The sequence below is a fragment of the Lasioglossum baleicum genome, unplaced genomic scaffold (assembly GCF_051020765.1).
Source record: "Lasioglossum baleicum unplaced genomic scaffold, iyLasBale1 scaffold0021, whole genome shotgun sequence".
Taxonomy (NCBI): domain Eukaryota; kingdom Metazoa; phylum Arthropoda; class Insecta; order Hymenoptera; family Halictidae; genus Lasioglossum; species Lasioglossum baleicum.
Window position 1 is genome coordinate 2,833,561 of NW_027469081.1, and position 23,535 is coordinate 2,857,095.

At 41.7% G+C, this 23,535-nt stretch overlaps 1 protein-coding gene across 2 annotated transcripts in view; it reads right to left on the minus strand.

Annotated features, from left to right (window-relative positions):
- Positions 1-23,535, minus strand: part of LOC143219109 (uncharacterized) — a 170,701-nt gene that overhangs the window by 71,620 nt on the left and 75,546 nt on the right. For both annotated transcript variants that reach the window (XM_076444950.1, XM_076444949.1), the window contains exon 2: positions 6,955-7,085. In XM_076444950.1, the coding sequence (XP_076301065.1) occupies positions 6,955-7,085 (131 nt within the window). The remainder of the gene's footprint in view (positions 1-6,954; positions 7,086-23,535) is intronic.

The window sequence follows — 23,535 nt, forward strand, 5'->3', positions numbered from 1 at the left end:
CTATATTTTTTATCTTGCTATCATTGAAGTGATGAAGTTATATCCAAGCACATATTCTAATGAAAATCAAAATAAATCAAGCCTTATCATTTTCGTAAGGTGAAACACATTTGAATCGCTTTTAGTGCTCAGTAGGTTTAGCGATTAACAGACAGCGGATCTTTATGCAATATAACAGCACATTTTCAAATTCTTCTTACGTTGTTACTGTTTTCAGTTACACCCACTCATCTTTGTCATAAATGCATAAAATCCTATGTCTAGTGATTTGATACATAAACGAGCTTCCGTGGAAATGATGAGAGAGAGAGAGAGAAGTAGACAGCTCCATTTACCCGCGTATTACATAATAAAAATAATTCCAGAGCTCGCCCACCATCTCGATCCTTATACACATAAATGCGTAAAAAAAAGTCCGGGCAGTCTATTCATCGCCATCGAGTTACAAAATTGGCGTCCATAGAAAAACGTCGCTGCGGGAGCAGAAAGGGTGCCACCGCCGCTATCTTCATTATTTACAATTCCATAACAGCGGCACGCTTTTAACGGTCTCAAGAAGCGCGGCACCGTCTTCCGCGTCTCGTTAATGGAAGAAGATTGTCATTCGGACAGAAATTACCGGGGGGGAGAAAGTAAATGGCGCGGATACGAACAAAGGGCTCCGAGAGGAGAAAGAGGGCTCGGGGCCACACGCGCGACGATTGCACGCAATTATTGCAATTTCTATTCCCATGTGTGCCGAAGCGGGCGAAACTGGTTCGGCAAACTTAGCCGAGTTCCTACTTTCTTCGCAGTTTCTCCACCGCGGCGCGGCGGCTTAAATAATTACGTTTCCACTCTTGTGCTGGCGGAAAAATTGTCTATTTCGCGGCGCGAACTTCGCGCTGAGAGGGAGAAAGATTCCCATCTTCGGATGCGAAGAAGCGAGAAAGTTCAGAGAAAGCTATTGCTCCAAGCGGAATTCGCTATGCAACAATGGTTGCGTGGAAACAGGAATTTTTCACGATTCGATCGACGTTAAACATTTTGCTCGAGCATGAAGAAAACCTTCCCTTTGAAAAATAATTGATTCATAATCATCAGAGTTATTATACGGCAACGCGCAGCTTAGAGGGTTAATTTTGTGTACTATCGTTCGGTTGGCAGCACCGCGTGGCATAAACGAAACCTGTGCTACTGTTTCGAAACGGGTTCTCACTCGGATAAGTAGAGTATGCTAGGATCGTAGAGACAAGGGGAATAGGGACAGCCTTGCTCAACCAAGTAGAATATGGTCGCCTCGAGTCAGACGAGTTAAGCAGGATTACTTCTGCTCCGTTGGGTATTAAAATTGTAGCAGTATCCAATCAGGTAGAATAGCCCCGTTCTAGCTAGGCAACCGACCCTAGTCGGTTAAGTATCCCTCGTGGAGCGAGCAGTATAATTCCAATAATTTTCTTTCGTCTTATTCGTTGCACGTTTCCTTGCTACTCTGGACACGGCGAATTTAAGAAGTATTATCCTCGTTAAGGGAATCACCGATTTAATTTAACCGGTTCGAAATCATCCACTGCTACTACTTTCGAGCAGGTGGTACGGGATCAGATTCGTGCAGACAAGTAGCCATGTTCCTCTTCTTGAAAAACAAGTATTTTGGAACTAACATTTTTGAAAATTGTTTTTGCAGTTTCTTAACAAATGAGGTTACAGAAAATGTATCCCCAAAATGGTATAAAGTCTGCAGCCATTATTCTCTTGTTGGAAAACAAGTATTTTGGAACTAACATTTTTAAAAATTGTTTTTGCAGTTTCTTAACAAATGAGGTTACAGGAAATTTATCCCCAAAATGATATAAAGTCTGCAGCCATTATTCTCTTATTGGAAAACAAGTATTTTAGAACTGCAATTTTTAAAAATTGTTTTCGCAGTTTCTTTACAAATGAGGTTACAGTACATTTATCCCCAAAATGATATAAAGTCTGCAGCCATTATTCTCTTGTTGGAAAACAAGTGTTTTAGAACTACAAATTTTTTAAATTGCTTTCGCACTTTCTTAGCAAATGAGGTTACAGAAAATGTATCCCTAAAATGGTATAAAGTCTGCAGCCATTATTCTCTTGTTGGGAAACAAGTATTTTAGAACTGCAATTTCTAAAAATTGTTTTCGCAGTTTCTTTACAAATGAGGTTACAGTACATTTATCCCCAAAATGATATAAAGTCTGCAGCCATTATTCTCTTGTTGGAAAACAAGTGTTTTAGAACTACAAATTTTTTAAATTGCTTTCGCACTTTCTTAGCAAATGAGGTTACAGAAAATGTATCCCTAAAATGGTATAAAGTCTGCAGCCATTATTCTCTTGTTGGGAAACAAGTATTTTGGAACTAACATTTTTAAGATTGTTTTCGCAGTTTCTTAACAAACGAGGTTACAGAAAATGTATCCCCAAAATGGTATAAACTCTGCAGCCATTATTCTCTTATTGGAAAACAAGTATTTTAGAACTGCAATTTTTAAAAATTGTTTTCGCAGTTTCTTTACAAATGAGGTCACAGTAAATGTATCCCCAAAATGGTATAAAGTCTGCAACCATTATTCTCTTGTTGGAAAACAAGTATTTTAGAACTACAAATTTTTTTAATTGTTTTCGCACTTTCTTAGCAAATGAGGTTACAGAAAATGTATCCCTAAAATGGTATAAAGTCTGCAGGCATTATTCTCTTGTTGGGAAACAAGTATTTTGGAACTAACATTTTTGAAAATTGTTTTCGCAGTTTCTTAACAAATGAGGTTCAGAAAATGTACCCCTAAAATGGTATAAAGTCTGCAGCCGTTATTCTCTCGTTGTAAAACAAGTATTTTAGAACTGCAATTTTTAAAAATTGTTTCTACAGCTTCTCAACAAATGAGGTTACAGTAAATGTATCCCCAAAATGGTATAAAGTCTGCAGCCATTATTCTCTTGTTGGAAAACAAGTATTTTGGAACTAACATTTTTGAAAATTGTTCTCGCAGTTTCTTAACAAACGAGGTTACAGAAAATGTATCCCCAAAATGGTATAAAGTCTGCAGCCATTATTCTCTTGTTGGAAAACAAGTATTTTGGAACTAACATTTTTGAAAATTGTTCTCGCAGTTTCTCAACAAACGGGGTTACAGAAAACGTACCCCCAAAATGGCATGAACTCTCCAAATCATGTCCTCAAGTAGCACATCCGCATTTCCGATCGGACAAACTGCATCCTAATCGAAAAATGGCGGTGATCGAGGAGAATTGCGGCACGACAACGCGGCGCTCTCGATAAAACATCGCGCCCTGGAGCGCACTCTCGATCACGTCGATCAATGGGCAATCTCCTTGATCCAATACACCGAACGACACCAGCGTTGCATCCCACAGGGTATATCCCCCGTGTAGGGTGCCGCGCGACAGCCCGATATTGCCAGGGCAAAATGTTAATTAATACCTGCCTAACGCATGCACTTGGCACTAATTTGAAGGGCACGACGGAATACCCGTCGGTGCATTAATAGGCCGGGACCGCGCGAGCTGTAATAATGCAGTTGCTGCAATGAATACAACTTCGCCGGAGGCAGCGAGCTGGGAATTGCCGGTCGAATCGAAGACAGGCAATCGTCGAAGCTCGGACCATTGCCGGAGGAGCTTTTAATCGGTCGCATCTCTTTCGAAACGGTCGGAGAACTTCGCTATTTATTGTTTCCTTTGCAACAGTATGACCCCGCTTTGTTGAAAATTGACAGAGAAACGAAAACATTTCCTGCAGCTTTTCTGTATTAGAACTTCCGTGATTGTTTAAATGCTCCAACGAAACTTATTTAAAATGTTCCCCAAGAATCAGGCTTTCGATCCAAACAGCAAAGAAACGAACTTTCGAGAGTTCCAGTAACGTAGCGCCGCGTGAAAGTCGATCGCTGTTTTTTTTCCCCCGTTGAAAATCGAATTGTGAATTTCTGAAAGACTTCCGGCCGAAGGATCAAAGGTGTACGCCGGCTCTTTGACCCGCTAGCATGGTCATCCGGCGGCCTAGGGGTGGACAAACAGGAAGTTCTTAACACGGTGCAACTTCGACCGGCAACTATACCTTTGTATCAATTACGGGGCCCCGGCGGCGCAGCTTTAATTAAGTGTCACTTTGCTCCCCGAAACTCACCGTCCGTCGAATGCCCGCGCGAAAATAATCCGGCGGTCTGCAAACGGCCGGGCGGAAACATCAAAGACCCCGGAAAATTTCTTTTCATTAGCTTGAAAGGCTAAGCGTTACGCTACCGTGGAATTTTGTCAGGGGAACAACCACCGCGTGGCGTTTCGAATTTTTATGCGACTTTTATCGTTCTGTTTGGTAGCCGGCCACGGAATGATTCGACGAAAGAAATCGTAAACTCGCTTCCCCATTTCATAATTTGAAACGGCGCGCGTGCGTCGGGATGCCTCCATTGGCCCGGGCCAGGCAAAATAAAGTCGTGCCCTCGCTTTCATCAGTCTAAAAGGCGCTTACGATCGACAGAGGATTTCTTTGTGATCCGTGAGAGATGAGGTCCGAGCGGATCATCCTGCGAGCAGGCTCTCTATTATACGTAATAGTGAATACCACGTGATAGTGGGTTTGGTGAACGTTGTATTTCGAGAAAAAATTATGTCGGAGATCGGTTCGACCAGCAATGTTTGCTACTGAACGATTATAAAAGATCTATTCGATCTATTTAGTCCGTCGGAGAAAGGGTCAGCTTTTGATCTGGCCTCGAAAGACAGAGTCTATTACCTGATGTTATACCTCTTCTAAGGGAATGAAAATCCGGGACTGTATTTCGAGGGAATCGAGGAAGAGGATTCCCGGTGTAATGAGATATTGTGGGATTGGTAAAATGTACCGGAGGATTTTTTACGGTCTCCGGAAAGACGAGAGGAGCGAGCGAACTCTTGGCGACGGTACGTGCAAGCTTGCAGAAGGCGTCGAAGCCAATCTGCTCGCTTAATTCGGCATGGTCGCCGAGGTAAATAACGTCGTTCGTTACAGGACCGTTTGGAAGGGTGTCAAACGATTGTCGGCGCCTCGATGGCGAGCTATGTTTTTTTCTTGGTTCGAAATCACAGTTTCCCGCGTTTCTACTTCGGCGAGTCGGTCGAACTCGTTTCGTTCGATAAGAGATTGATTATAGAAATTGGCAGCGATGTCTTTAGAATTTGCTCGTGATATCGTAAATTGAAAATTATCTCGCTGTTAAATCAAATATAAAATGACGCATCGTCCATCATTATGTGGCAATTTAAGAGCCTTTCGTTGAATTGATACGGCATGTGCTTGCGAACTTTCTTGGTGGGCTGATAGTTTAAGAAACAAGTGGATTAAGTCGACCATTCGGCAGACAAGGGTTATAAATCTGTGGCGAGTGGGCGAAGGATCAGCAACTGTGAGGAGACCGGTAGGGATCACTGTTTTATATAAAGCGGAGAATTAAGCGCCCTTAGGTTAGGTGGGTAAGTAGGACAGAACTATCATTAGTCGGACACGTTGATCGTGGATCTTCAGAATATTTAGAAAATTCACAGAACTACTACCAGCGAATTTTCCGTGAAACGGGACATAATTTGTATACACCCTCTGTCCCAAAAATAACCGGAATGACTCTTTTTTTTTTGTTTTTTCTTTATTAATAATATCCTAGGCCATTATTGACCCATAGATACATGATAGCTTACAAAAATGTAAAATACATATGTACATCCTATGTCTTAAGTTAACTAAGTCTTCCTTATAAATTGATATCACATTTCTTGCAGAAATTATTATTTATTTTTGAAGCATTAATGTTGAGACTTTTAAGGAAGTTTTCAATACTATAGGGAGGAGCCCACTTTAACACTTTAAGATTCAACAACATCTCCTCTCTTTGTTTGAAATATAATGGGCAATTCCATAATAAATGGTTAGCATCCTGGCTCGGGTGTAAACATTCACAACTTGGGTCACTGATATACCCATATAGTTTAGCGAAAGTAGTGGTGCCATCTGTTAGTCGGAAATTGATTTATGAATCGTGAGCGTTTTTTACTAACCCGTAAAAATTTCGTAACATTTCGTTCAGTAGAAGCCAAGATACGACGCATTTAATGATAGTAGTTCGTGTACATCGGTCGAAAAATGAATAAGGAACAAAGAATCTCCATTAAGTTCTGTGTTAAGAACGTGCTACGAAAACGCTTCAGATGCTTAAAATCGCTTATGGAGATAATTGTTTATCGCAAACACAAGTTTTTGAATGGCATCGACGATTTAGAGAGGGCAGAGAGGATGTGGACGACGATAAACGTTCAGGCCGATCAATTGAAACGATGACCGCAGGAAACATCGAAACAGTGCGTGATTTCGTAAAAATTACAAAAAAATCTTCAGTGAGATTCATGGAAATGGAACTTGGAATACCCAAGACAGTAATTCATAGAATTTTAACCGAAAAACTTGGTCTTCGGGAGCTAAACTCAAAGTTCATTGCACATCGATTGACGGATGACCAAAAATTGAACCGAACTGGGCATTAATTGTCACTGATTTTTTGACCAAACATCACATTTATTTGCTTCAACATCCACCGTATTCACCCGATTTGGCTCCCTGCGACTATTTTCTATTCCCGAAGCTGCATTTGGCAATGAAAGGAAATCGTTATGCATCAATTGAAGACATTCAACGGTCAACGACGAGTAATCTCAACGCCATTCCGATCAGCGATATGAAAAAGTCATTTGATGCACTTCTTGAACGTGCGAATCGCTGTATTTCTGCTAACGGAGAATATTTCGAGTAAATAGAATGATTTTTGTCAAGATTTTTTAACTACTTCTGATTCTGTATAGCCATTCCGGTTATTTTTGGGGACAGAGGGTGTATCTTCTATTTTTGTTTCTCTTATGAAATGCATAAAGTCTGTATGACAAATAAAAAGAAAGTACTTACGATGCACCATTCGGCCGAGGGCGGACAGTCCCTCAAATGCATGTGAGCAGTGTAATTGATGCACGGCGTGATGCTGCCGATTCCCTCGTTGTACTGACCGCATTTGTAACACTTGATGCCGTGTGCGAGCCCTGTAACATTGTAACAGAGGTGTAAATGCGTAAACCAGCCATTAACCTTGTCGTTGTCTATCAAGCTATTAATTACATCCACGATCACGTTTAATCACACTCGAGTTTATACACACGGTGAAAACGTTCGAATCAGTCTGATCGCTAAATCCGATTAAAAGTCACGACCCTGATATAATTCCATCGGAACCTAGATTTAATCAGGACTGAACCAGTAGAATCCTAAACAAGATTCAAACCTAGCTGATTCGGAACGTAAACGTAACTAGAGGCTTCACGTAACTGATGTTTGAACCTTGCCCAAAGCTTAATACAATGCGACGTTTCTCGTCAAACTTATCCCCGAACAAACTGATTAAGGGGGAACTATACCCTCGGATTGTAACTAGAAAATAACTAGAATCTTACTAGATTTTTGGTCGAAACATGGGTTTGCGCGCCTGGATTTTTTGTCGTTATTTGAGCATATTTTGAGCTGGGTGAGGACTCATTCTGTAGAGGAAGGTTAAATACAGGGCGCTCTTCTCATGATTTAACGAGATTATGTTTATATCTAATAATATGAGTGCCCAAAGTAGAGAAAAAATCTAGAAAAATAACCGCAGATTTCAATGTATTTTTCTGTCTCAAAGAGACTTTTTTGACTGATATGACGAGAAGAGCGCCCTGTAATGAACCCTCCTCTATCAAATGAACCTTTGTGCAGCCCAAAATATGCTCGTATAAGGTCAAAAAATCCAGGCGCGTGATTTCATTCACATTAGCATAGATTTCCCCATGAAGACAGAGGTCCTCCCGGATGCAGAGCCAGTCTAGAGCAAATTTTAGTTCAGTTCGTTTAGACGAGATGACGCCTAATCAGGAAGACTGTCAATCAGTGCTGCGATATTGTGCAACATTTCACTGCTGCACTGCTGTCATCGTGGAATCATAGCAAAACTGACACAGATAAGTTAGATATTACCATCGGTGGCACTAATATTAGTGCGAGCTGCCCTCCTGTGTAACGGCATTCGCGACGAGCTGAATAGAATTTGGAAATAGCAAGCAACTCCATCTCGTGTTCATTAGGCAGTTGCATGTTTATCAATGTTACCAAACTTTTTTTTGCACAGAGGTTTATAACATTGATAAATAGTTATTTTCTAGTTACAAATCGAGGGTATAGTTCCCCCTTAAGCATTTAGATTTAGCTTGGTCTAAATGAACAGAGCCCTTGATCTAATCTCATTTGGCTGTGGCTAAATGACTGGACCCAATCACCTGGTTTCATACAAAACTTCAAGCAGGAGTAAACCGACAAAGGTTAACCCCTTGCCGGGTCAGTTTCTCTACAGTTACAGTGATTAAGAACGTCTTTGTCCCCAAAAGAGTGTCGTAGAAGGGAAAAGAAAATATATCGTGTTGGAAAACTTTATTTAATTAAATAAGATGACTTTATTTATTCAATGCAAATAAAGTTACACAGTGGATTAAACAGTGATCGTAATGTGAATGGAAAAAGATATAAACTGTATTGAAATAAGGTAAAGCTAATGCTGTAGCGTAAAATATGCTGCGATGTGTTCTGTACTGTATTAGAGCGACGACTGACTGGTTCGTCCCTGGAAAAACCTTTGGTCCCCTTTTCTTACGTGGGGGTGTCGTAAACCACTTGGGTGGGCCAGGCGACGAAATCTCTGCTCCTACGGTCGAAGTCGCAGCAGAGCCTGTCTTTGTATAATATTATCGTTGGATTCCAACATATTTCTTAAATATTATAACAAAGATAACGATAAAGAGATCTTCGTAACGAGTCCGACTCGTTAAAATACGGCGAGTGGTTAAACAACTTGATTTATTTCAGACGAAAAGACTAAATAGGGGAAAAACATCCAGCATTCCGGATGTCGAAAAATGAACGGAGAACTTTCATTGAGGCGAAGTAACAAGTCCATTTCCGAGCGATGAATGATCACGCGTTACAGAGAAGAGGCCTGTAACCTTCGCCGAGTTTGAATTCACCTTAATAGGATGGAGAACAGTTTGAAACGAGCCGGCTCTCGATAAGTCAAGCGCGTTGCACCTTTCCCCGGAGATGAACTTTGAACAGGTAACGGGCATCGCGGAAAATTGCTTACCAAAGTAGAAATTAGAGACGCGTGCCGCTTTGAAGCTGAAGTGCTGCTGGGAACTTTTCAACCGGGGCATCGCCGCGCCTGTTCGAGCTTTAAATGCCCGGAATACAGGGGCAAAGACACGTACGTCGCAATCGAACCTTAGAGGAGAGGCACTGGTGATCGGCTGCTTCAAAAGACGCGAAATATCCCTACCGGGGGTAGTATTGAACATTCAGACCGAAGCAGCTGAGAAATTTTTAACGAAACCTCCCACGGAATGCCAACCCCCGACTTTAAAGCTTTCGGATGGAATTCTCTCTGTTTCCACGAGACCTGGCGCTGGATTAAATTCATTTCAGATTTAAATTCATTCGGTGCGCCTAAATGTTCTTCGCGGCGTAACAAATTTCTCTTTGTCTGTATATTTTCCATGAAAAGAAGCCAATTCTTTTCAACGGAAATTCTGCGAATGCTTTTTCATAAATAACAAATTTAACCGAAAATAGCTCGATTGTATTGGCCGTAAACGATCGAAAGATGTTCCCGGCTCCGTTCTTTCGATAAAAGAAAAGGGGAGCGAAAGCAATCGACAGATTTCGATAAAGAATCTCGCAAGGGGATGGTCCCGTGGTCGTTTAAGAATGCCTGAACACCTTCCACGGTCTTATCTAGCAGGACGAACACAATGTAAAACTGGAAAACAATCTTAGCAGTCGTGAGGTGGGTTTCGAGAGAAGAGTCGAGAAAGTTTGTATCGTTCCGACCTCGATATTCGAGTCGGGGAGGGGTGTTCCGAGGGTAAGAGATGGTTCGAGACAAGCCCGGGAAGAGCTTCCAGGCCAGAATAGATATTCGAAAGAAAAGTGTCGTGGTTTCTTGGGGAAGTTAGAGGCCTGCACGCGAATTTACGAGGGACGGTTAACGGTTTTAATGGCTCGTATCAATTTTCACGTTCCAACGATTCCTGAATTAATCGATTCAGAAGTGGCCCTCGTGTACTGTTAAGATTTGGCTCGAGACTGATTCGAGAAGCTTCGCTCGCAGTTTCGTAATTATTCCCCCTCGGCCTGTTCTTTCGGATGTGGCACATCGGATCGCGAGTTTCTGGCTGAATGGGACTTTTGAGAAATTTTCCGGATGGTAGAAGCAGCCGTAAAATTTCATTCAATTGTTACGTGTACAACTGAACTTTTTTCAAAAACAAGGAAGCATCGAATTTGCGTTTATTAGGTTGGAGGGGAAGTTCTGTCGGATTTTAAATAAGCAGGTAGTTTAGCTTGTCAATGAAAAACACATGTTGCTAGTGAGCCATTGGGAAACAGGAATTGACGGGTTATCTGAAAGATGGCAACAAGTTGTTTCATAAATAATGAAAGTAAACAGTTAGTGTTATTGGCGCACTGGTTCGATCACTTGAAAAGATATAGCAAATATGCGAAATATTACATGAAATTTAATTCGAAAATCATTTAAAATATATTGTTGATTCATTCTTACAGCCGCAATACGGAAATTTGTTTATTCTTGAAAATGGTCTAAACTGAGACCGAAACGTCGAATGAAATTTCATGTTATATTTTGCATATTTGCTATATCTTTTCAAGTGATCGAACCAGTGCGCCAATAACACTAACTGTTTCGTTTAAACAATTGTCGATCGAAATACAGAGAACTGAAATAATGAAAGTTAATGTTTTCTTTAAAATACGGCGGAAGTTTCCCTCGAGCCTGATAAACAGGTTTGCGACCGATCTAAATGTGAAGTGGCGCTCGATTCGAAGTTGAGTAGTATAGCTCGGCGATAGGTCCGACCCGAGATCTTTCAAGTACAAGCTGGAACTCGCGTTAACTTTCAATGCCTGGGTAAGTAGTGTAGGTCAACGAATGATCGGACAGCGGCCGGCATCAATGGTAAACATTAGATGCTGTCCAATCAGTGGCATAACTCCGTGGAAGTCTTCGGCTGACCGGACGTGTAACTGCGAGACAGCAATCAATACTTGAGCCGAACTCTCCGAGCAAATACTGGCGAACAATCATTTCCAGACATCTATGGAAACGCGGGGCGATTACGGCCTCTGATTTCCAACGGGAACTATCATCCGTCGGCCATTTACCATTCCGATCTGTTGAATCGTATTCGCGACGCGAAGTGAACGTATCAGCGCATTGTCGAACCGGCGAGTGCCTCTAATGACCAAGAAAGTTCAAAATTCCCATTATCCGTCTGACAATGACGAACAACGAAGAATATTGTACTTCGTCGGATTTCAAACAGTCCGCCGCGCCGACTAATTTATTCCTCTCGCGGATAACGGTGTCGCGATCGTGTCTTCCATTCCGGTAATGTAATTTTCAAACGAAATTCAAATCGCTTTATCGGCCTTTCGTTTTAATACATTCATTATAAATTCACACTTTTCACGATAGTTTCGCAGAGGCTTGCCCCGGGTATTTGCATGAAATTAAGCCTCCCTTTGTGACGATAATCTCGTTCTCCTTTTTCTACCATCGTCGCACGACGTTTTTACAGCTTCCGTTTCCAAATACCACCTTCATAAAAGAGCTTCAACCATGCGGGATTCGCAACGTGAAATAAAAAACAAAAGAACTCGGAATGGAAATGTTGCGCACAGCCACTTGGCTGACTAATAGGAGCGTTGTTCTACTCGTCTGATCGATACACGCATTATTCTACTTGTCCAATACGATCTTATTCAATTCGCTTGATCAATGCTACTTTATTCCACTTGGGAACTCAGCACACGCATTATTCTACTTGTCCGATCAATCACTGGGAATTCTACTGACATGCAGAATTAATTGGAAATTGTATGATTGTCACCGGTGGTATTCTGATGGAAAAATTGATGAGGGAGACGCTCGGAGATCAAAGGGCTCCTGCCCTTTATTGGGAAACGTGTTCGGAGTCGCTTTAAAGATACTATCCTTTGGAGACTACTTTATATGACTTCTTTCCAGGAGATCCATATGAAATCGATTCACGTAAGGACTGTAATATATGCGCCCTTCGATGAATGTTACTTTTCTACATCCGTTCCTTACCGGAATCTTTTCAGGTTGTTTAAATAGAAGTCTCTATTGGAAGGTCCATGTTTTCTATATATCAATAGAATTTTTATTCTTCAATAGAGAACATACGTTGTCGTCGAACTCCGTTTCACTATGTATTCTTATAGAACTTTTTTTATAGGATACGTCTGCATAAAACCCTTCATCTCATTTCCCTCGAAGGGTTCTTGGTATCCAATCTTTCACGAAGGACTCGAACATGTTCTGGGTTAAAAAGTGTATTACCTCATTCTCGGTCCGAGACAGCTGCGTAAAGCTGATCTTCTCATTTCCTTCGAAGGGCACGAGTATGCCCTTTTGCTAGGCAAGTTTCTATTTGAAGAAAATGAAAGTGCAATCAACGGCTTCGGAGCTAAATTAGGAAGTGTAGGAAACTTGATACGAATGGCCTCGAAGAGCAACCGCGAGAAACACAGGAAGAAGCTCCTTAGATTGGAGGCGCGCCCCCGAAATTGCCGGCAAGAGATTTTTCAGAGAGGAATCGCGCGGGGGCCATATCAATTTATCGTTTACGTTGGCTGGTCGGTTTAGCCGAGGCTGAGCTAACATCCTGGCCAAGGATTCGGAGCGGCGGGCGGCGGCGTGTACATATCGAATTCCGAGTAGCCGCCGACGATTCGCGGGAAATTGGAAAAGTTACCTTTTATCGAGTCGGTTTCGCCGCAGGGAGAGGATGCACACCCTCCTCGCGTCCCACTCCGCTCTCTACCATTCCCCCCGTCGCCGAGAAAAATATTTTATTGGAGATTGGAAAACATTGCGGACAAAAACGACGAATTCCGGTTCCACAGATTCTCTTCGTCGGCTTTCCGCGAAGCTCGTGCTCTGCTCGCTCCTCGCAACTTTTTTCCATATTATGGGGAGTAAAGCGTCGTTAACTGTTAGAAACTGTTCCATAATGTGCGGCGCGCGTGAAACTGCATGCTATCCACGAGCGAACCGTTTATAGAGCTTTTGTCGATGCGCGTCGAACAGTTTAGCTTGCGGTCGTTATAGCGCTGTCAGCTGTGCCGTAAGTTTCGCTTTTTCCATGCAGGATAGACTGCGTCGAAGTTTCTTTATCAACTGTTTTACAGTGCGCGGTTCTCTGATGGGACTGCGGATCTTTATGCAAACATATATTGTCTGCATCGATTGCAAGAAATAGAAACTAAATCGAATGTTATTTCTTCCCTTAATGATTTTAATAGAGGAGAGATCATAGATCGACATCCTAAATTTCTAAAATTTTTCAACAATTTTGAATTTCATCTTCTCAATTTTGCTATAAATGTTTAAGATCCACAGTCTAGTGATGATCGTTCAATAAATTGACTTCGACGTTGGCCGTCTAATGTTAAATATTAATTATTCTCGCATTCGATATTTCTATTTTGCTATAAATGTATAAAAATCCGCAGTCTAGTTAATTCTTCCCTTAATGATTTTAATAGGTGACAAATCATAAATCGACATCCTATATTTCTAAAATTTTTCAACAATTTTGTATTTCATCTTCTCAATTTTGCTATAAATGTATAAAGATCCGCAGTCTAGTGATGATCGTTCAACAAATTGACTTCGACGTTGGCCGTCTAATGTTAAATATTAATTATTCTCGCATTCGATATTTCTATTTTGCTATAAATGTATAAAAATCCGCAGTCTAGTTAATTCTTCCCTTAATGATTTTAATAGAGGAGAGACCATAGATCGACATCCTATATTTCTAAAATTTTTCAACAATTTTGTATTTCATCTTCTCCATTTTGCTATAAATGTATAAAGATCCGCAGTCTAGTTATTTCTTCCCTTAATGATTTTAATAGAGGAGAGATCATAGATCGACATCCTAAATTTCTAAAATTTTTCAACAATTTTGAATTTCATCTTCTCAATTTTGCTATAAATGTTTAAGATCCACAGTCTAGTGATGATCGTTCAACAAATTGACTTCGACGTTGGCCGTCTAATGTTAAATACTAATTAATCTCGCATTCGATATCTCTAATTCGTGTCAAGTTGCGAAACTCTCGAGCTCGCAGAAAATTAACACATTAATTGCGAAGAGAGTAGCGCGAGATCTTACGAGTTATGCGACCGGGGACCGGTGTGTCGCTTAGCGTATTAAGTTCGCCAAAGTTGCTCCATTATCTTCTTGACTTTTGATGTTTGCTCCTCCGCAAGGCAGCCCATTGATTACACCACTGTATGCGAAAGTTATCAATATCTGTCCGTGTTAACTCAGTCGCGACCTCTCCGGGCGAGTGCAAATAATACTGCGAATAAACTTTCGACACAGATGTTTTCCGTTGTAGTCGGTGTGTTCGTGACTGCGGAACTAAACGTTGCTCTTCAGTTGGGAAATGATGCGACTTTGACCAAGCATCTGGACCGTACGTGTCGTATTTATGAAATACTCTGAGGAGTTTTTCTTGGTCAGCTTTCGAATAGTTCCAATAGCCATTGAAAATCCTCCAAGGGCAGGCCGATTAATTCTTTTCATGGAAAAGGAAATATTCTTTAGTTAAGTATTAATAAATTCCCCGGAAACTAACGAAGAAAAATGGTTCTTTCCGTGTCGCACGAGGAGAACGGTTTCACGCGACAGCGGATTGCTTGAATCGCGGAGCCATAACCAGGTATTGAAACGCGACGCGTCGTTATGGCGAACGATCGATCATGCACGGCGAATGAGATCCATATCGAAACCACTTTAACATTTGGCAGGTTATCTTTCGCCGTGTCGGTGGACCCGCGAAATATTTCACGCAGCGCTTCTCGGGCAGGTGCGCAACGCAAAAAGCGTAACAACTTTCAGCAGGATGGAAGGCACGGCAAACATTCTCGTTCTCGTGCCGGCATCCGTGGAAATATTGCTTGTAAATTTCCAACGGACGGACCAGTATATCTTGTCGCCCCCTTCGGCCGGGTTGATTTACTCCGCGTTCATTTTTTATCTTTTTTTTCGTACGCGTTTTAACGGTGACTTCGGGGGCCCGGCACCGGGATTTTCGTTCGCCGTAAATCCGTTGCTCCCGTGACACCACGCGTTTCCGATTACATCTGCGAGCTCATGATTATTTATTCGCTGACACCGGGCATATACAATCGTTAAACGCCCGACGCACGTTCCCCAGTTCGTTATTTGCTTGGATATCATTCGAAATTACAAGCAAGTCGCCGCGGCGTCGACCCCGAAATCGAAATAATGCCGGCGAAAGCGCGGATTTATAGCCGGCGTTAATCCGTATCGAGAGTGACAGCGGTAACGAGAAGAAGTGGGTGAATTTCGGTCGCTGTTCGGACTGTGAATCGTAACATATGTGGGGCGAAAAGTACTTTAGAAAGGAGCTTTGAATTAAGCACGCGGAACAAACCAGTTTCAAGTGTATTTGAAAAGTAGTATAGGCTAGTTTTAATGGGTTTCAAGTCGTACACGTAACCTGGTGTAAGGCAAACAGTCTCGAATTAATTCGACGACGCGTTCTCGCCAGCCAAACGGTCTACACGCCGCACAGTGTGCCGGATGGCCTTTTTAGCCGGAGAAAATTAACTTCCAAATAAACAAAAACTAACTGTGCCAATATTATCTAAAATAACCATGTATTAAAACCCTTGAATATTAGAACGTAAAACTCTTTTGTTGTATGTTTACAGAGCGTGTAAACTTCGCCTAAAAGGCGGACGCCTAACCTATAAATGAATGGGCACATTGTCATACGCGCTAGAAATATGTTAAAATGTACGAAGGAGTATTGATGGATATCGCATCTCAAAACGTGGATTTTCACTTTAGTAATTCCAAATTATCGATAACAGTCCTCTATTTTTGTAAACTAAGTGTCAAAGACGGTACTTATTTTTCCACAGAAACGCCCATGTTACTCCTCTTCGTCAATGAATTAGTATATGCCCCACGTCGCCCCACGCGATGATTTTTACATTATTATAAAGTAGAGATTCTCTAGTTTATTGTAGTACCAAAATAAAATTGCTATACGTTGCTATAGCATACTAATTTTTACAATGAAGTTACGTCGTTTTACGTTCACGCTCGTGACAATCACAGCCCGGGCCGGGCGCGCGTTCCGAACGTAGCCGATGCCGTCGTCACTTAGCGATTTGTTTAGTCTACTCGTTGAAACCTATGGATTGGTTTCGTTCATTGTATATTTAAGGAATATACAATGATACTATCGTCAGGTTTTCCTCCGAACTTTCTTCCTATGAAAATTCGTTTCTTCAGTCTCGAGCGATCGGCGTGCAGTCTACATCTCCCTTGCGTTTTCCATATATCTTTCAGTTTCGTTGTTTTTATTGTTGTTTTTTATTGTTATTGTTATTATTACTGTGTTTGTTGTTAGTGTCTTATTTTTTACGTTATCACTTTATACGTAATAACTTTTTTTCAAATTTTTAGATTAATTTACACTTGTTTATAAGTTATTAGTTTATAAGTTATTAGTTCCTAGCAACCGAACGCTCCTATTTAATACTTTCATTTTGATCTCTGTTGTTTCTGTTGCTTTATTTATATTTTTATGTTATTATATTTTTAAGTTTTTATTATATTAAAATAATAAACAATAATATGCAGCAGATTATTTATAGATTGAAACCTTATATACTAAACCAAAGAATAATTCTTTCCCGTATGTCTGAATCTCCAAACAGTAAATTAGTAAATTATATTGACATTCTTTTTGTCCATAATTAAAAATGACGTCTTCTCTTTGATTATATCTACTAGTTGTTAAATCATTCTGTGTTACATAGATCCATTACTAACTTCGTTGTATATTATATTTAATTATATTATAAATCACTTAAAATATATTGTTTAATTAACAAAAACCAACTAAATGTTCTGAAAAGTTAATAATTGTTCATATTTTATACGACTGTAAACATATCAATTGATAAATATAGAAAAATAGGCGATTTTTAGAATTTTGTCCAGCTAGAAAGGCCATCCGGCACACTGTGCGCCGCATCGAAACGCGTTTGCTACCATCTATCAAGCGCTGTAATTTTCGCGTCGCTGTTCCCCGCGATCATGAGTTCTCGTGGCCGGATGTTTCATGCATGAAACCGTCTTTCTTGGAACATCGCGGCGGATTCTCGCGTCAACATTTCACGCGGCCGCAGACCGGGAAGATCCATACATTTTTCAGGCTGCCGCGTTCCCTCGAATAAGCAATTCCAGTCGATTGATTGCATTGAATTAAAGATGTGCTTTCGAACTGTTTTCGTGACATTAACCCGTCGGGAACGTTCGGCATCCCTCTCGCAGAACACATTTTCGATTTTCGGCGTGGCTGATGGAGGGCGAGTTCGCTCGAGGAAGTCGCGGGATGCGATTCTTCTTCGATAATCCAGGAAAGTCGCGATCGGCGGCCGCAGGAATTCGCGAGCTGTCGCCGTTGTTTCGAAAACAATTTAAACTTGCTCCGAGCCCGACGAAGACGCGGCCGAGTAGATCGAACGAGTACCAGGAAGTGACTAGCGCTGGAATTTCCGGGTAAATTCTTCGGAATCCAGTGCAGAACTTCCTGATTCGAGGGAAGCGGAGCTACCCGCGGGACGCTGCCATCCCATTATGCGAGCCTACCCCTCGCGGGAAAACTGGTAAACAAGCTGACTGTGACGACTTATATGATCAACCCTCTCTGCCTCCGCGAGATTTTATTCGAGCGCCGATAAAGCTACTTTGAAGGGGGATGCTGAAATGGCAGCGCTCTCCGCCGGTGAATCGAGCGAACACGAATAAATATGAATATTTTGCGGCGAAGGATTCCGGAAATTTTCCGGAAAATCCTCGGCTGTTCGTACACCGTGAATAATGAAAGAAATAGGACGAACCACTTTGTTTCGAACGCGTATAGATAAACGCTTTTCATGGCTTTATTTGTGCGCCGCCAATTGTTGCTGTGCCGAGACGCGAGCGAATATGTGCTATTAGGAGATTGCGAAGTTTCATGGAAATTTTATACGTGGAAATTTACGAGAATCACGTTGGAAATAGCTGAGAAATATAATACCATGTAACGTGAATGAAATGTCACACAGCACTTCGTATTAGGAATGTATTTAACGACGTAGTCCAGACAATTTTTATGTTTAATATGATTTAATATGATCGCGTATCATTGGTGAGATCAATGGAACGAGACTGTGTGTGGCCAGACGAACACAGCGAGATTTAATAAGGATTTTCTGCAATTCCCATAAAACAATGAGTTCGTTGTTACACCGAGTGGCTAGATAAGATAACGATCACACAAGTGAGCGAAGCTCGGTCACTGTCAAATCAGTAGAACAAGTATTAGATTTCCGGCGGAGCGAGTAGAACAATACCGGTTCTAGCGAGACATGTCAGATATCACGTGCTGGAAGGAGAATGACAGAGAAGCTCATTAAGTAGAAACCACCTTCCATGTCAGCAGGTGAGACACTCAACATTTGTATTAAAGGGACAGTCCTTCATGATCCCAGAGCACCTTTTAAACGTTCTTTCGAAATAAATGATCACTATCCTTGGAAACGCTTAAAGAGTCGAATAAACTGGTAAATAAATAAACGAAAGTGTTTTGTCGCGGAACTGTGGGTTCGCGTATGTTCCGGATCACTGCCCGCCAAGTTAATCTTGGGCAGCTAGTTCAAATGATAGAATGATCGCAAAAGACAATAATTGATTCGCTTGACTTGATATCGCATGAATACGTTAATGGAAGCGTTTCGTCCCGGACCTGCTAGTGGACTCGTCAGTAAGGCTGATCTAGCAGGTCCTGCCTTATACGCGCGCAGATGATGATATGAGGATTCGCGTTTGTGATTGAACGCACGCGAGTGATCTCGATTGATTTGATCCGGTTCGCGAGGGATTTCGACCGACGCGATCCCGGTTTGTCGGGTGTCCTGATCACTGGACGACGAACTACCGTGATGCTAACTTTGCACATGTAATGAACGATTGACAAGACAACGGCTCGTGCGTTGTACTTGTCTACCCGAGGACTGGAGAATGTCACGGCGTTAGAGCGTAAAACTCAACTGAGCGACTTCGTCTTCCAGTACTGGCGCGATGCTCGTTGGATTCTCGAATATGAAATAAGATGCACTGATTGGTTCCTGCAGAAAGTTGCATTTCCCAATCAGTACACACTTTGACTCCTAGGACCTCATTCCCGTAGCTCTGAATGAGGCCCTGGGAAGGAGGAGTGGGGCGAGATCTTACTCGGTCGACGACGCGACGGTTCCAGGTAATTCGACACCCTGCGTAACGGTCGCGGACGGTCCTTCGGAGGGACTAAATTTATGACACGTTGTAATTTCGAGGGTGTATAAAAACTGAACGTTAAACAGATGCCTTGACTGGTCGCCGAATGACCCTAGTTTGTTTAATCCTTGAGGAGGATATTTAGGCACGTTCGCATCATAAATCCTGTCCGAAGGAAACCTACGAATTCTGTTCCTGTGCGACGGAACAGAAAGCATTCGTTTCCATTGTTTCGCTGCGGAACATTGGAAATCTGAACATCTGAATAAGAATGTTTCCGACTCGGTGCAGGTATCGGATTATACGTAGAATATCGAATTAACGGAGGAGGAATTTTTGAAACGCGAGAGATGACATTATGCGAAGCTCGCGTTTCTAGCAAATAAAACGGCAAAGGGGTTTCGTGATAGCGTATTACGATGCGTCGTACGTCATTCCAAAGTCCGTACATTGTCTGGAAAGTTTGTTCGTACGGCGAACAGTTTGCGAGTAATTTGAGGTTGTCAGGCGAGACGACAAGGAGCCGGCACGAGAGATACACTCGAAAGAAAGTAAACAGCGTAGCAAGCCCTGTGGCGAAGCGGTTCAACCTGATATTCAATTGTTCGGGGTTCGAGTTTCACGGTAAGTGACAAATTTTTCCTCTCTGGTTTCGCGCTATCGGGTGCAGACGTTACAACGTCCACAACAAAAGGACTGGTGTGTCTTCGAGAAGAAATTACTTGGATGCTAATAAGAGATTCTACGAAAGAACCGTATGATAGCCAATTAAATCAGGTTCGAAAAATACCGAATGAGATCAGAAACATGATCAAGAAACTGAAACTGCTACGACAAATAAGTAGAATACATTTCCTCGAACGAGAAACCAGTACATTTCTGGTAGAATCGAACTGGATAAATCATACTTGAAATTGTACAATGAAATTAGTATAAAAGGATAGTTGGAACCGGAGCCAGTGTACACAGCGCGGCAAAACAAATGTATAAAAATTGTTTTTCTTCGGGCGAACGGATTCGAAGGACAGCCGGTAGTCGGCCGAGTGGAACGGGAATCGATTTCTAGCCAAAAATGTAGAATGATGACGTTTCCGCCGAGTAAGGAGAATCTAGAAAAATTCGACAAATTCCACGGATTGAAGAAGTTACTTTTACTCGGCCAAGTGGATTAAGTTCTGCAATCTGCAAGTAGAACGGGCCAGACGCGAGCGAACGTTTTCTGAGAGAAAACAAGAGTTCGGCAAATACCGATAAATATTATTATTATTATTATTTATTATGAACGGACCGAGGTCCATTTATATATACAAATGTTTACAATAGAACAAAGGCTTAACATAAATTACTAAGAAAGGACATGCATAAAAAAAAGAACTGTTGGTATAACGGTACTGATATTATAAGTTAATCCTGCGTAATTTTTTTTTTTGAAAGTGTGTAACGACCCATTAAAATAATCAATACTATTATATAGAGTGTTGGAGTTCGCAATAAAATTCGATTTATAGGATTTATTAATCCATATGTGGATTTGCATTGAAGTGTTTAAAAACCTGCTCGAAAACCTCTCAAAGCACGTTCGGGTGCGTAAAAATTGATTTGCATAAGGAGAGAGGGACAATCTCTATATGGTTATTAATTAAATTAAAAATAAAGCTCTGGTCGGATACTCTTCTGCGAGCAGACAATGTTTCCAGGTTGACTATGTTTAATATTGTGGAGTAATCGTGATCAAAGATTGACATAGGATGATTAATCTTATAAGAACAAAACCTGAGAAATTTATGCTGCACTCTCTCTCTCTAGCATGATTTCGTAATTTAAGCTATTCGGAGACCATATAACTGAAGCAAATTCCAACTGGGGACGGGCAAGGGTAATATATAGCAATCTAGTTGTGTGTATTGAGTGAAAATCTGTAGAAAAGCGTAGTATGAATATAATAGTTATGAATATGTTTGGAAAAGTTCAAGATTGAGGAGAAATAAATACCTAAGTCCTTTACCTCACTTATTGAGGAGAGAATACAGTCATTGAGACGGGTAAGGATATGTGAATGGTACAGAGCGACGGGAAGACCGCATAACATGGCATTTTTCAATATCGAGTCCCATACCATTTTTGCAACACCACTCACTAAAACGATCTAGGTCTGCTTGTAATCTGGAAGCATCATCGTAGGACGAGATGCTGCAGAAGATTTTTAAATCGTCTGCGAATAGTAGGTACTTACAATATTGAAAAATAGTAGTCAAATCATTGATGAAAATTATAAATAGTAGCGGACCGAGGTGGGAGCCTTGAGGTACACCTGATAGAACATGTGTCGGAGATGATAGGCAACTGCGTATACGCACAATTTGAAAACGGTTTGTGAGGTAACTTTCAAGCCATGACAATAGATTTCCCTTGCAGCCAAATGCTGCAAGCTTCTCGATTAAAAGGGAATGATTTACCGTATCAAAAGCTTTTTGAAAATCTGTAAAAATTGTGTCAACCTGTAGATTAGCATCCAAAGAAGATGAGACAAAGTTGCAATACACCGCTAGGTTAGTGGTTGTTGATCGCTTGTTAACGAAACCATGCTGTTGTTCACATATCGAGAGAGAAACAATACTGTATAACTTATTTGTGACAATATCTTCGGAGATCTTAGGCAATTATAATTATAATATTATAATATTGGAATGAGAGCAAAGCAGATGAACAATCTAGTCGAACACCTGTGGTTATACCTCGTAAGCCTGAATGGTGAGGTTTCAGAGGAATGTTTTTATTTTAAAATGAGTTGGAAGTAGTATAAGTCAGTCTCCGAATTTCCATTAAGATAAAAAGTAGAAAAATAGACATTAAACGGACAAATGCTTGAGACAAGCAAACGTAACGAGTGGAACAAGTCGGTATCGAGCGAGATGAGTAGCACAACCATACAATATCGACTCCATTAGATGAGAAATAGAACAAATGGAGGGGCGAAGGCAGTTTCCAGCATTCGGAAGATTTTCTCGGGGAGCAATTGGGAATGACAATGACCGAGGATCATTAAGAAAAGAGAGACCAGCTGTTTCCCGACCGATTTATCCTGTTCTACGTGTTTCCGTGGAAATTGCCGATCGGACCCAGGAGAAAAGAGCGGAAATTCCACGGGGAGGAAACGGGAAGGAGCCTTTAGTATCCCAGCCGTCGATTTTGCTCGTCGGGGGAATTGCCAGCTGGGCCACAGAGATTCCGTGGCTGGAATTCGGCGGGTCTCTCGAGATTCTTCGTAGGCTGCTCCCTCGCGAGAATTCGAGCCGCGACTCGCGCGACGTGTCGAGTTCTCGCTTTAATGAAGAAGCATCGCCGACCCGGCTTCATTAGAAACCGTCGAAAGCTAAACGGCGGGGGTAGGACAGGCGGAGCATCGCACACGCTGTCATCCGTCGTCCCGGCTCGGGCTTCTTCGTGTTTACTCACATGAAACATCCCCCGAACAATCTGACACCGAACTCCGCGGAACTTTGCTGATTCGAGGATTGGTAAAGTGTGGATTATGCGCGCCGGTATCTTTGAAAATCTCGCACAAAGCCGGACAAGATTGCTTTGTCGCGACAGCTAGTCGAGAAACATTTCCCCGAGACTTATTTACACGGCAAATTGTGTACAAATTGTGCTGCTAATAAACAGACAAACGGCAATTTTCATCGTGCAAATTCGCCTGGCAAACGAACGCTTGAATTTCATACTGCTCGAAGGCGTGTTCGTTTATTTCCGCATGCGCTGATGCTTATAAATATTGACGGTGGCGGGATGTTATTAGGTTTACGCGGTAATTTGATATAACTCGGTGCTCTAGATATGCTGAAATTAACAGCGAACAGATAATATAACGTTCCGCGCGGACTGCACTCGGTTTAAGTAGAAACGGCGAACTGTGGTCAGGCGTGTGTTTATCAAAGAGCACGCTCCGGCAACTGTTGCTTAAACGAGATTCCTTTTAAAACCGAGCGTTGTACGA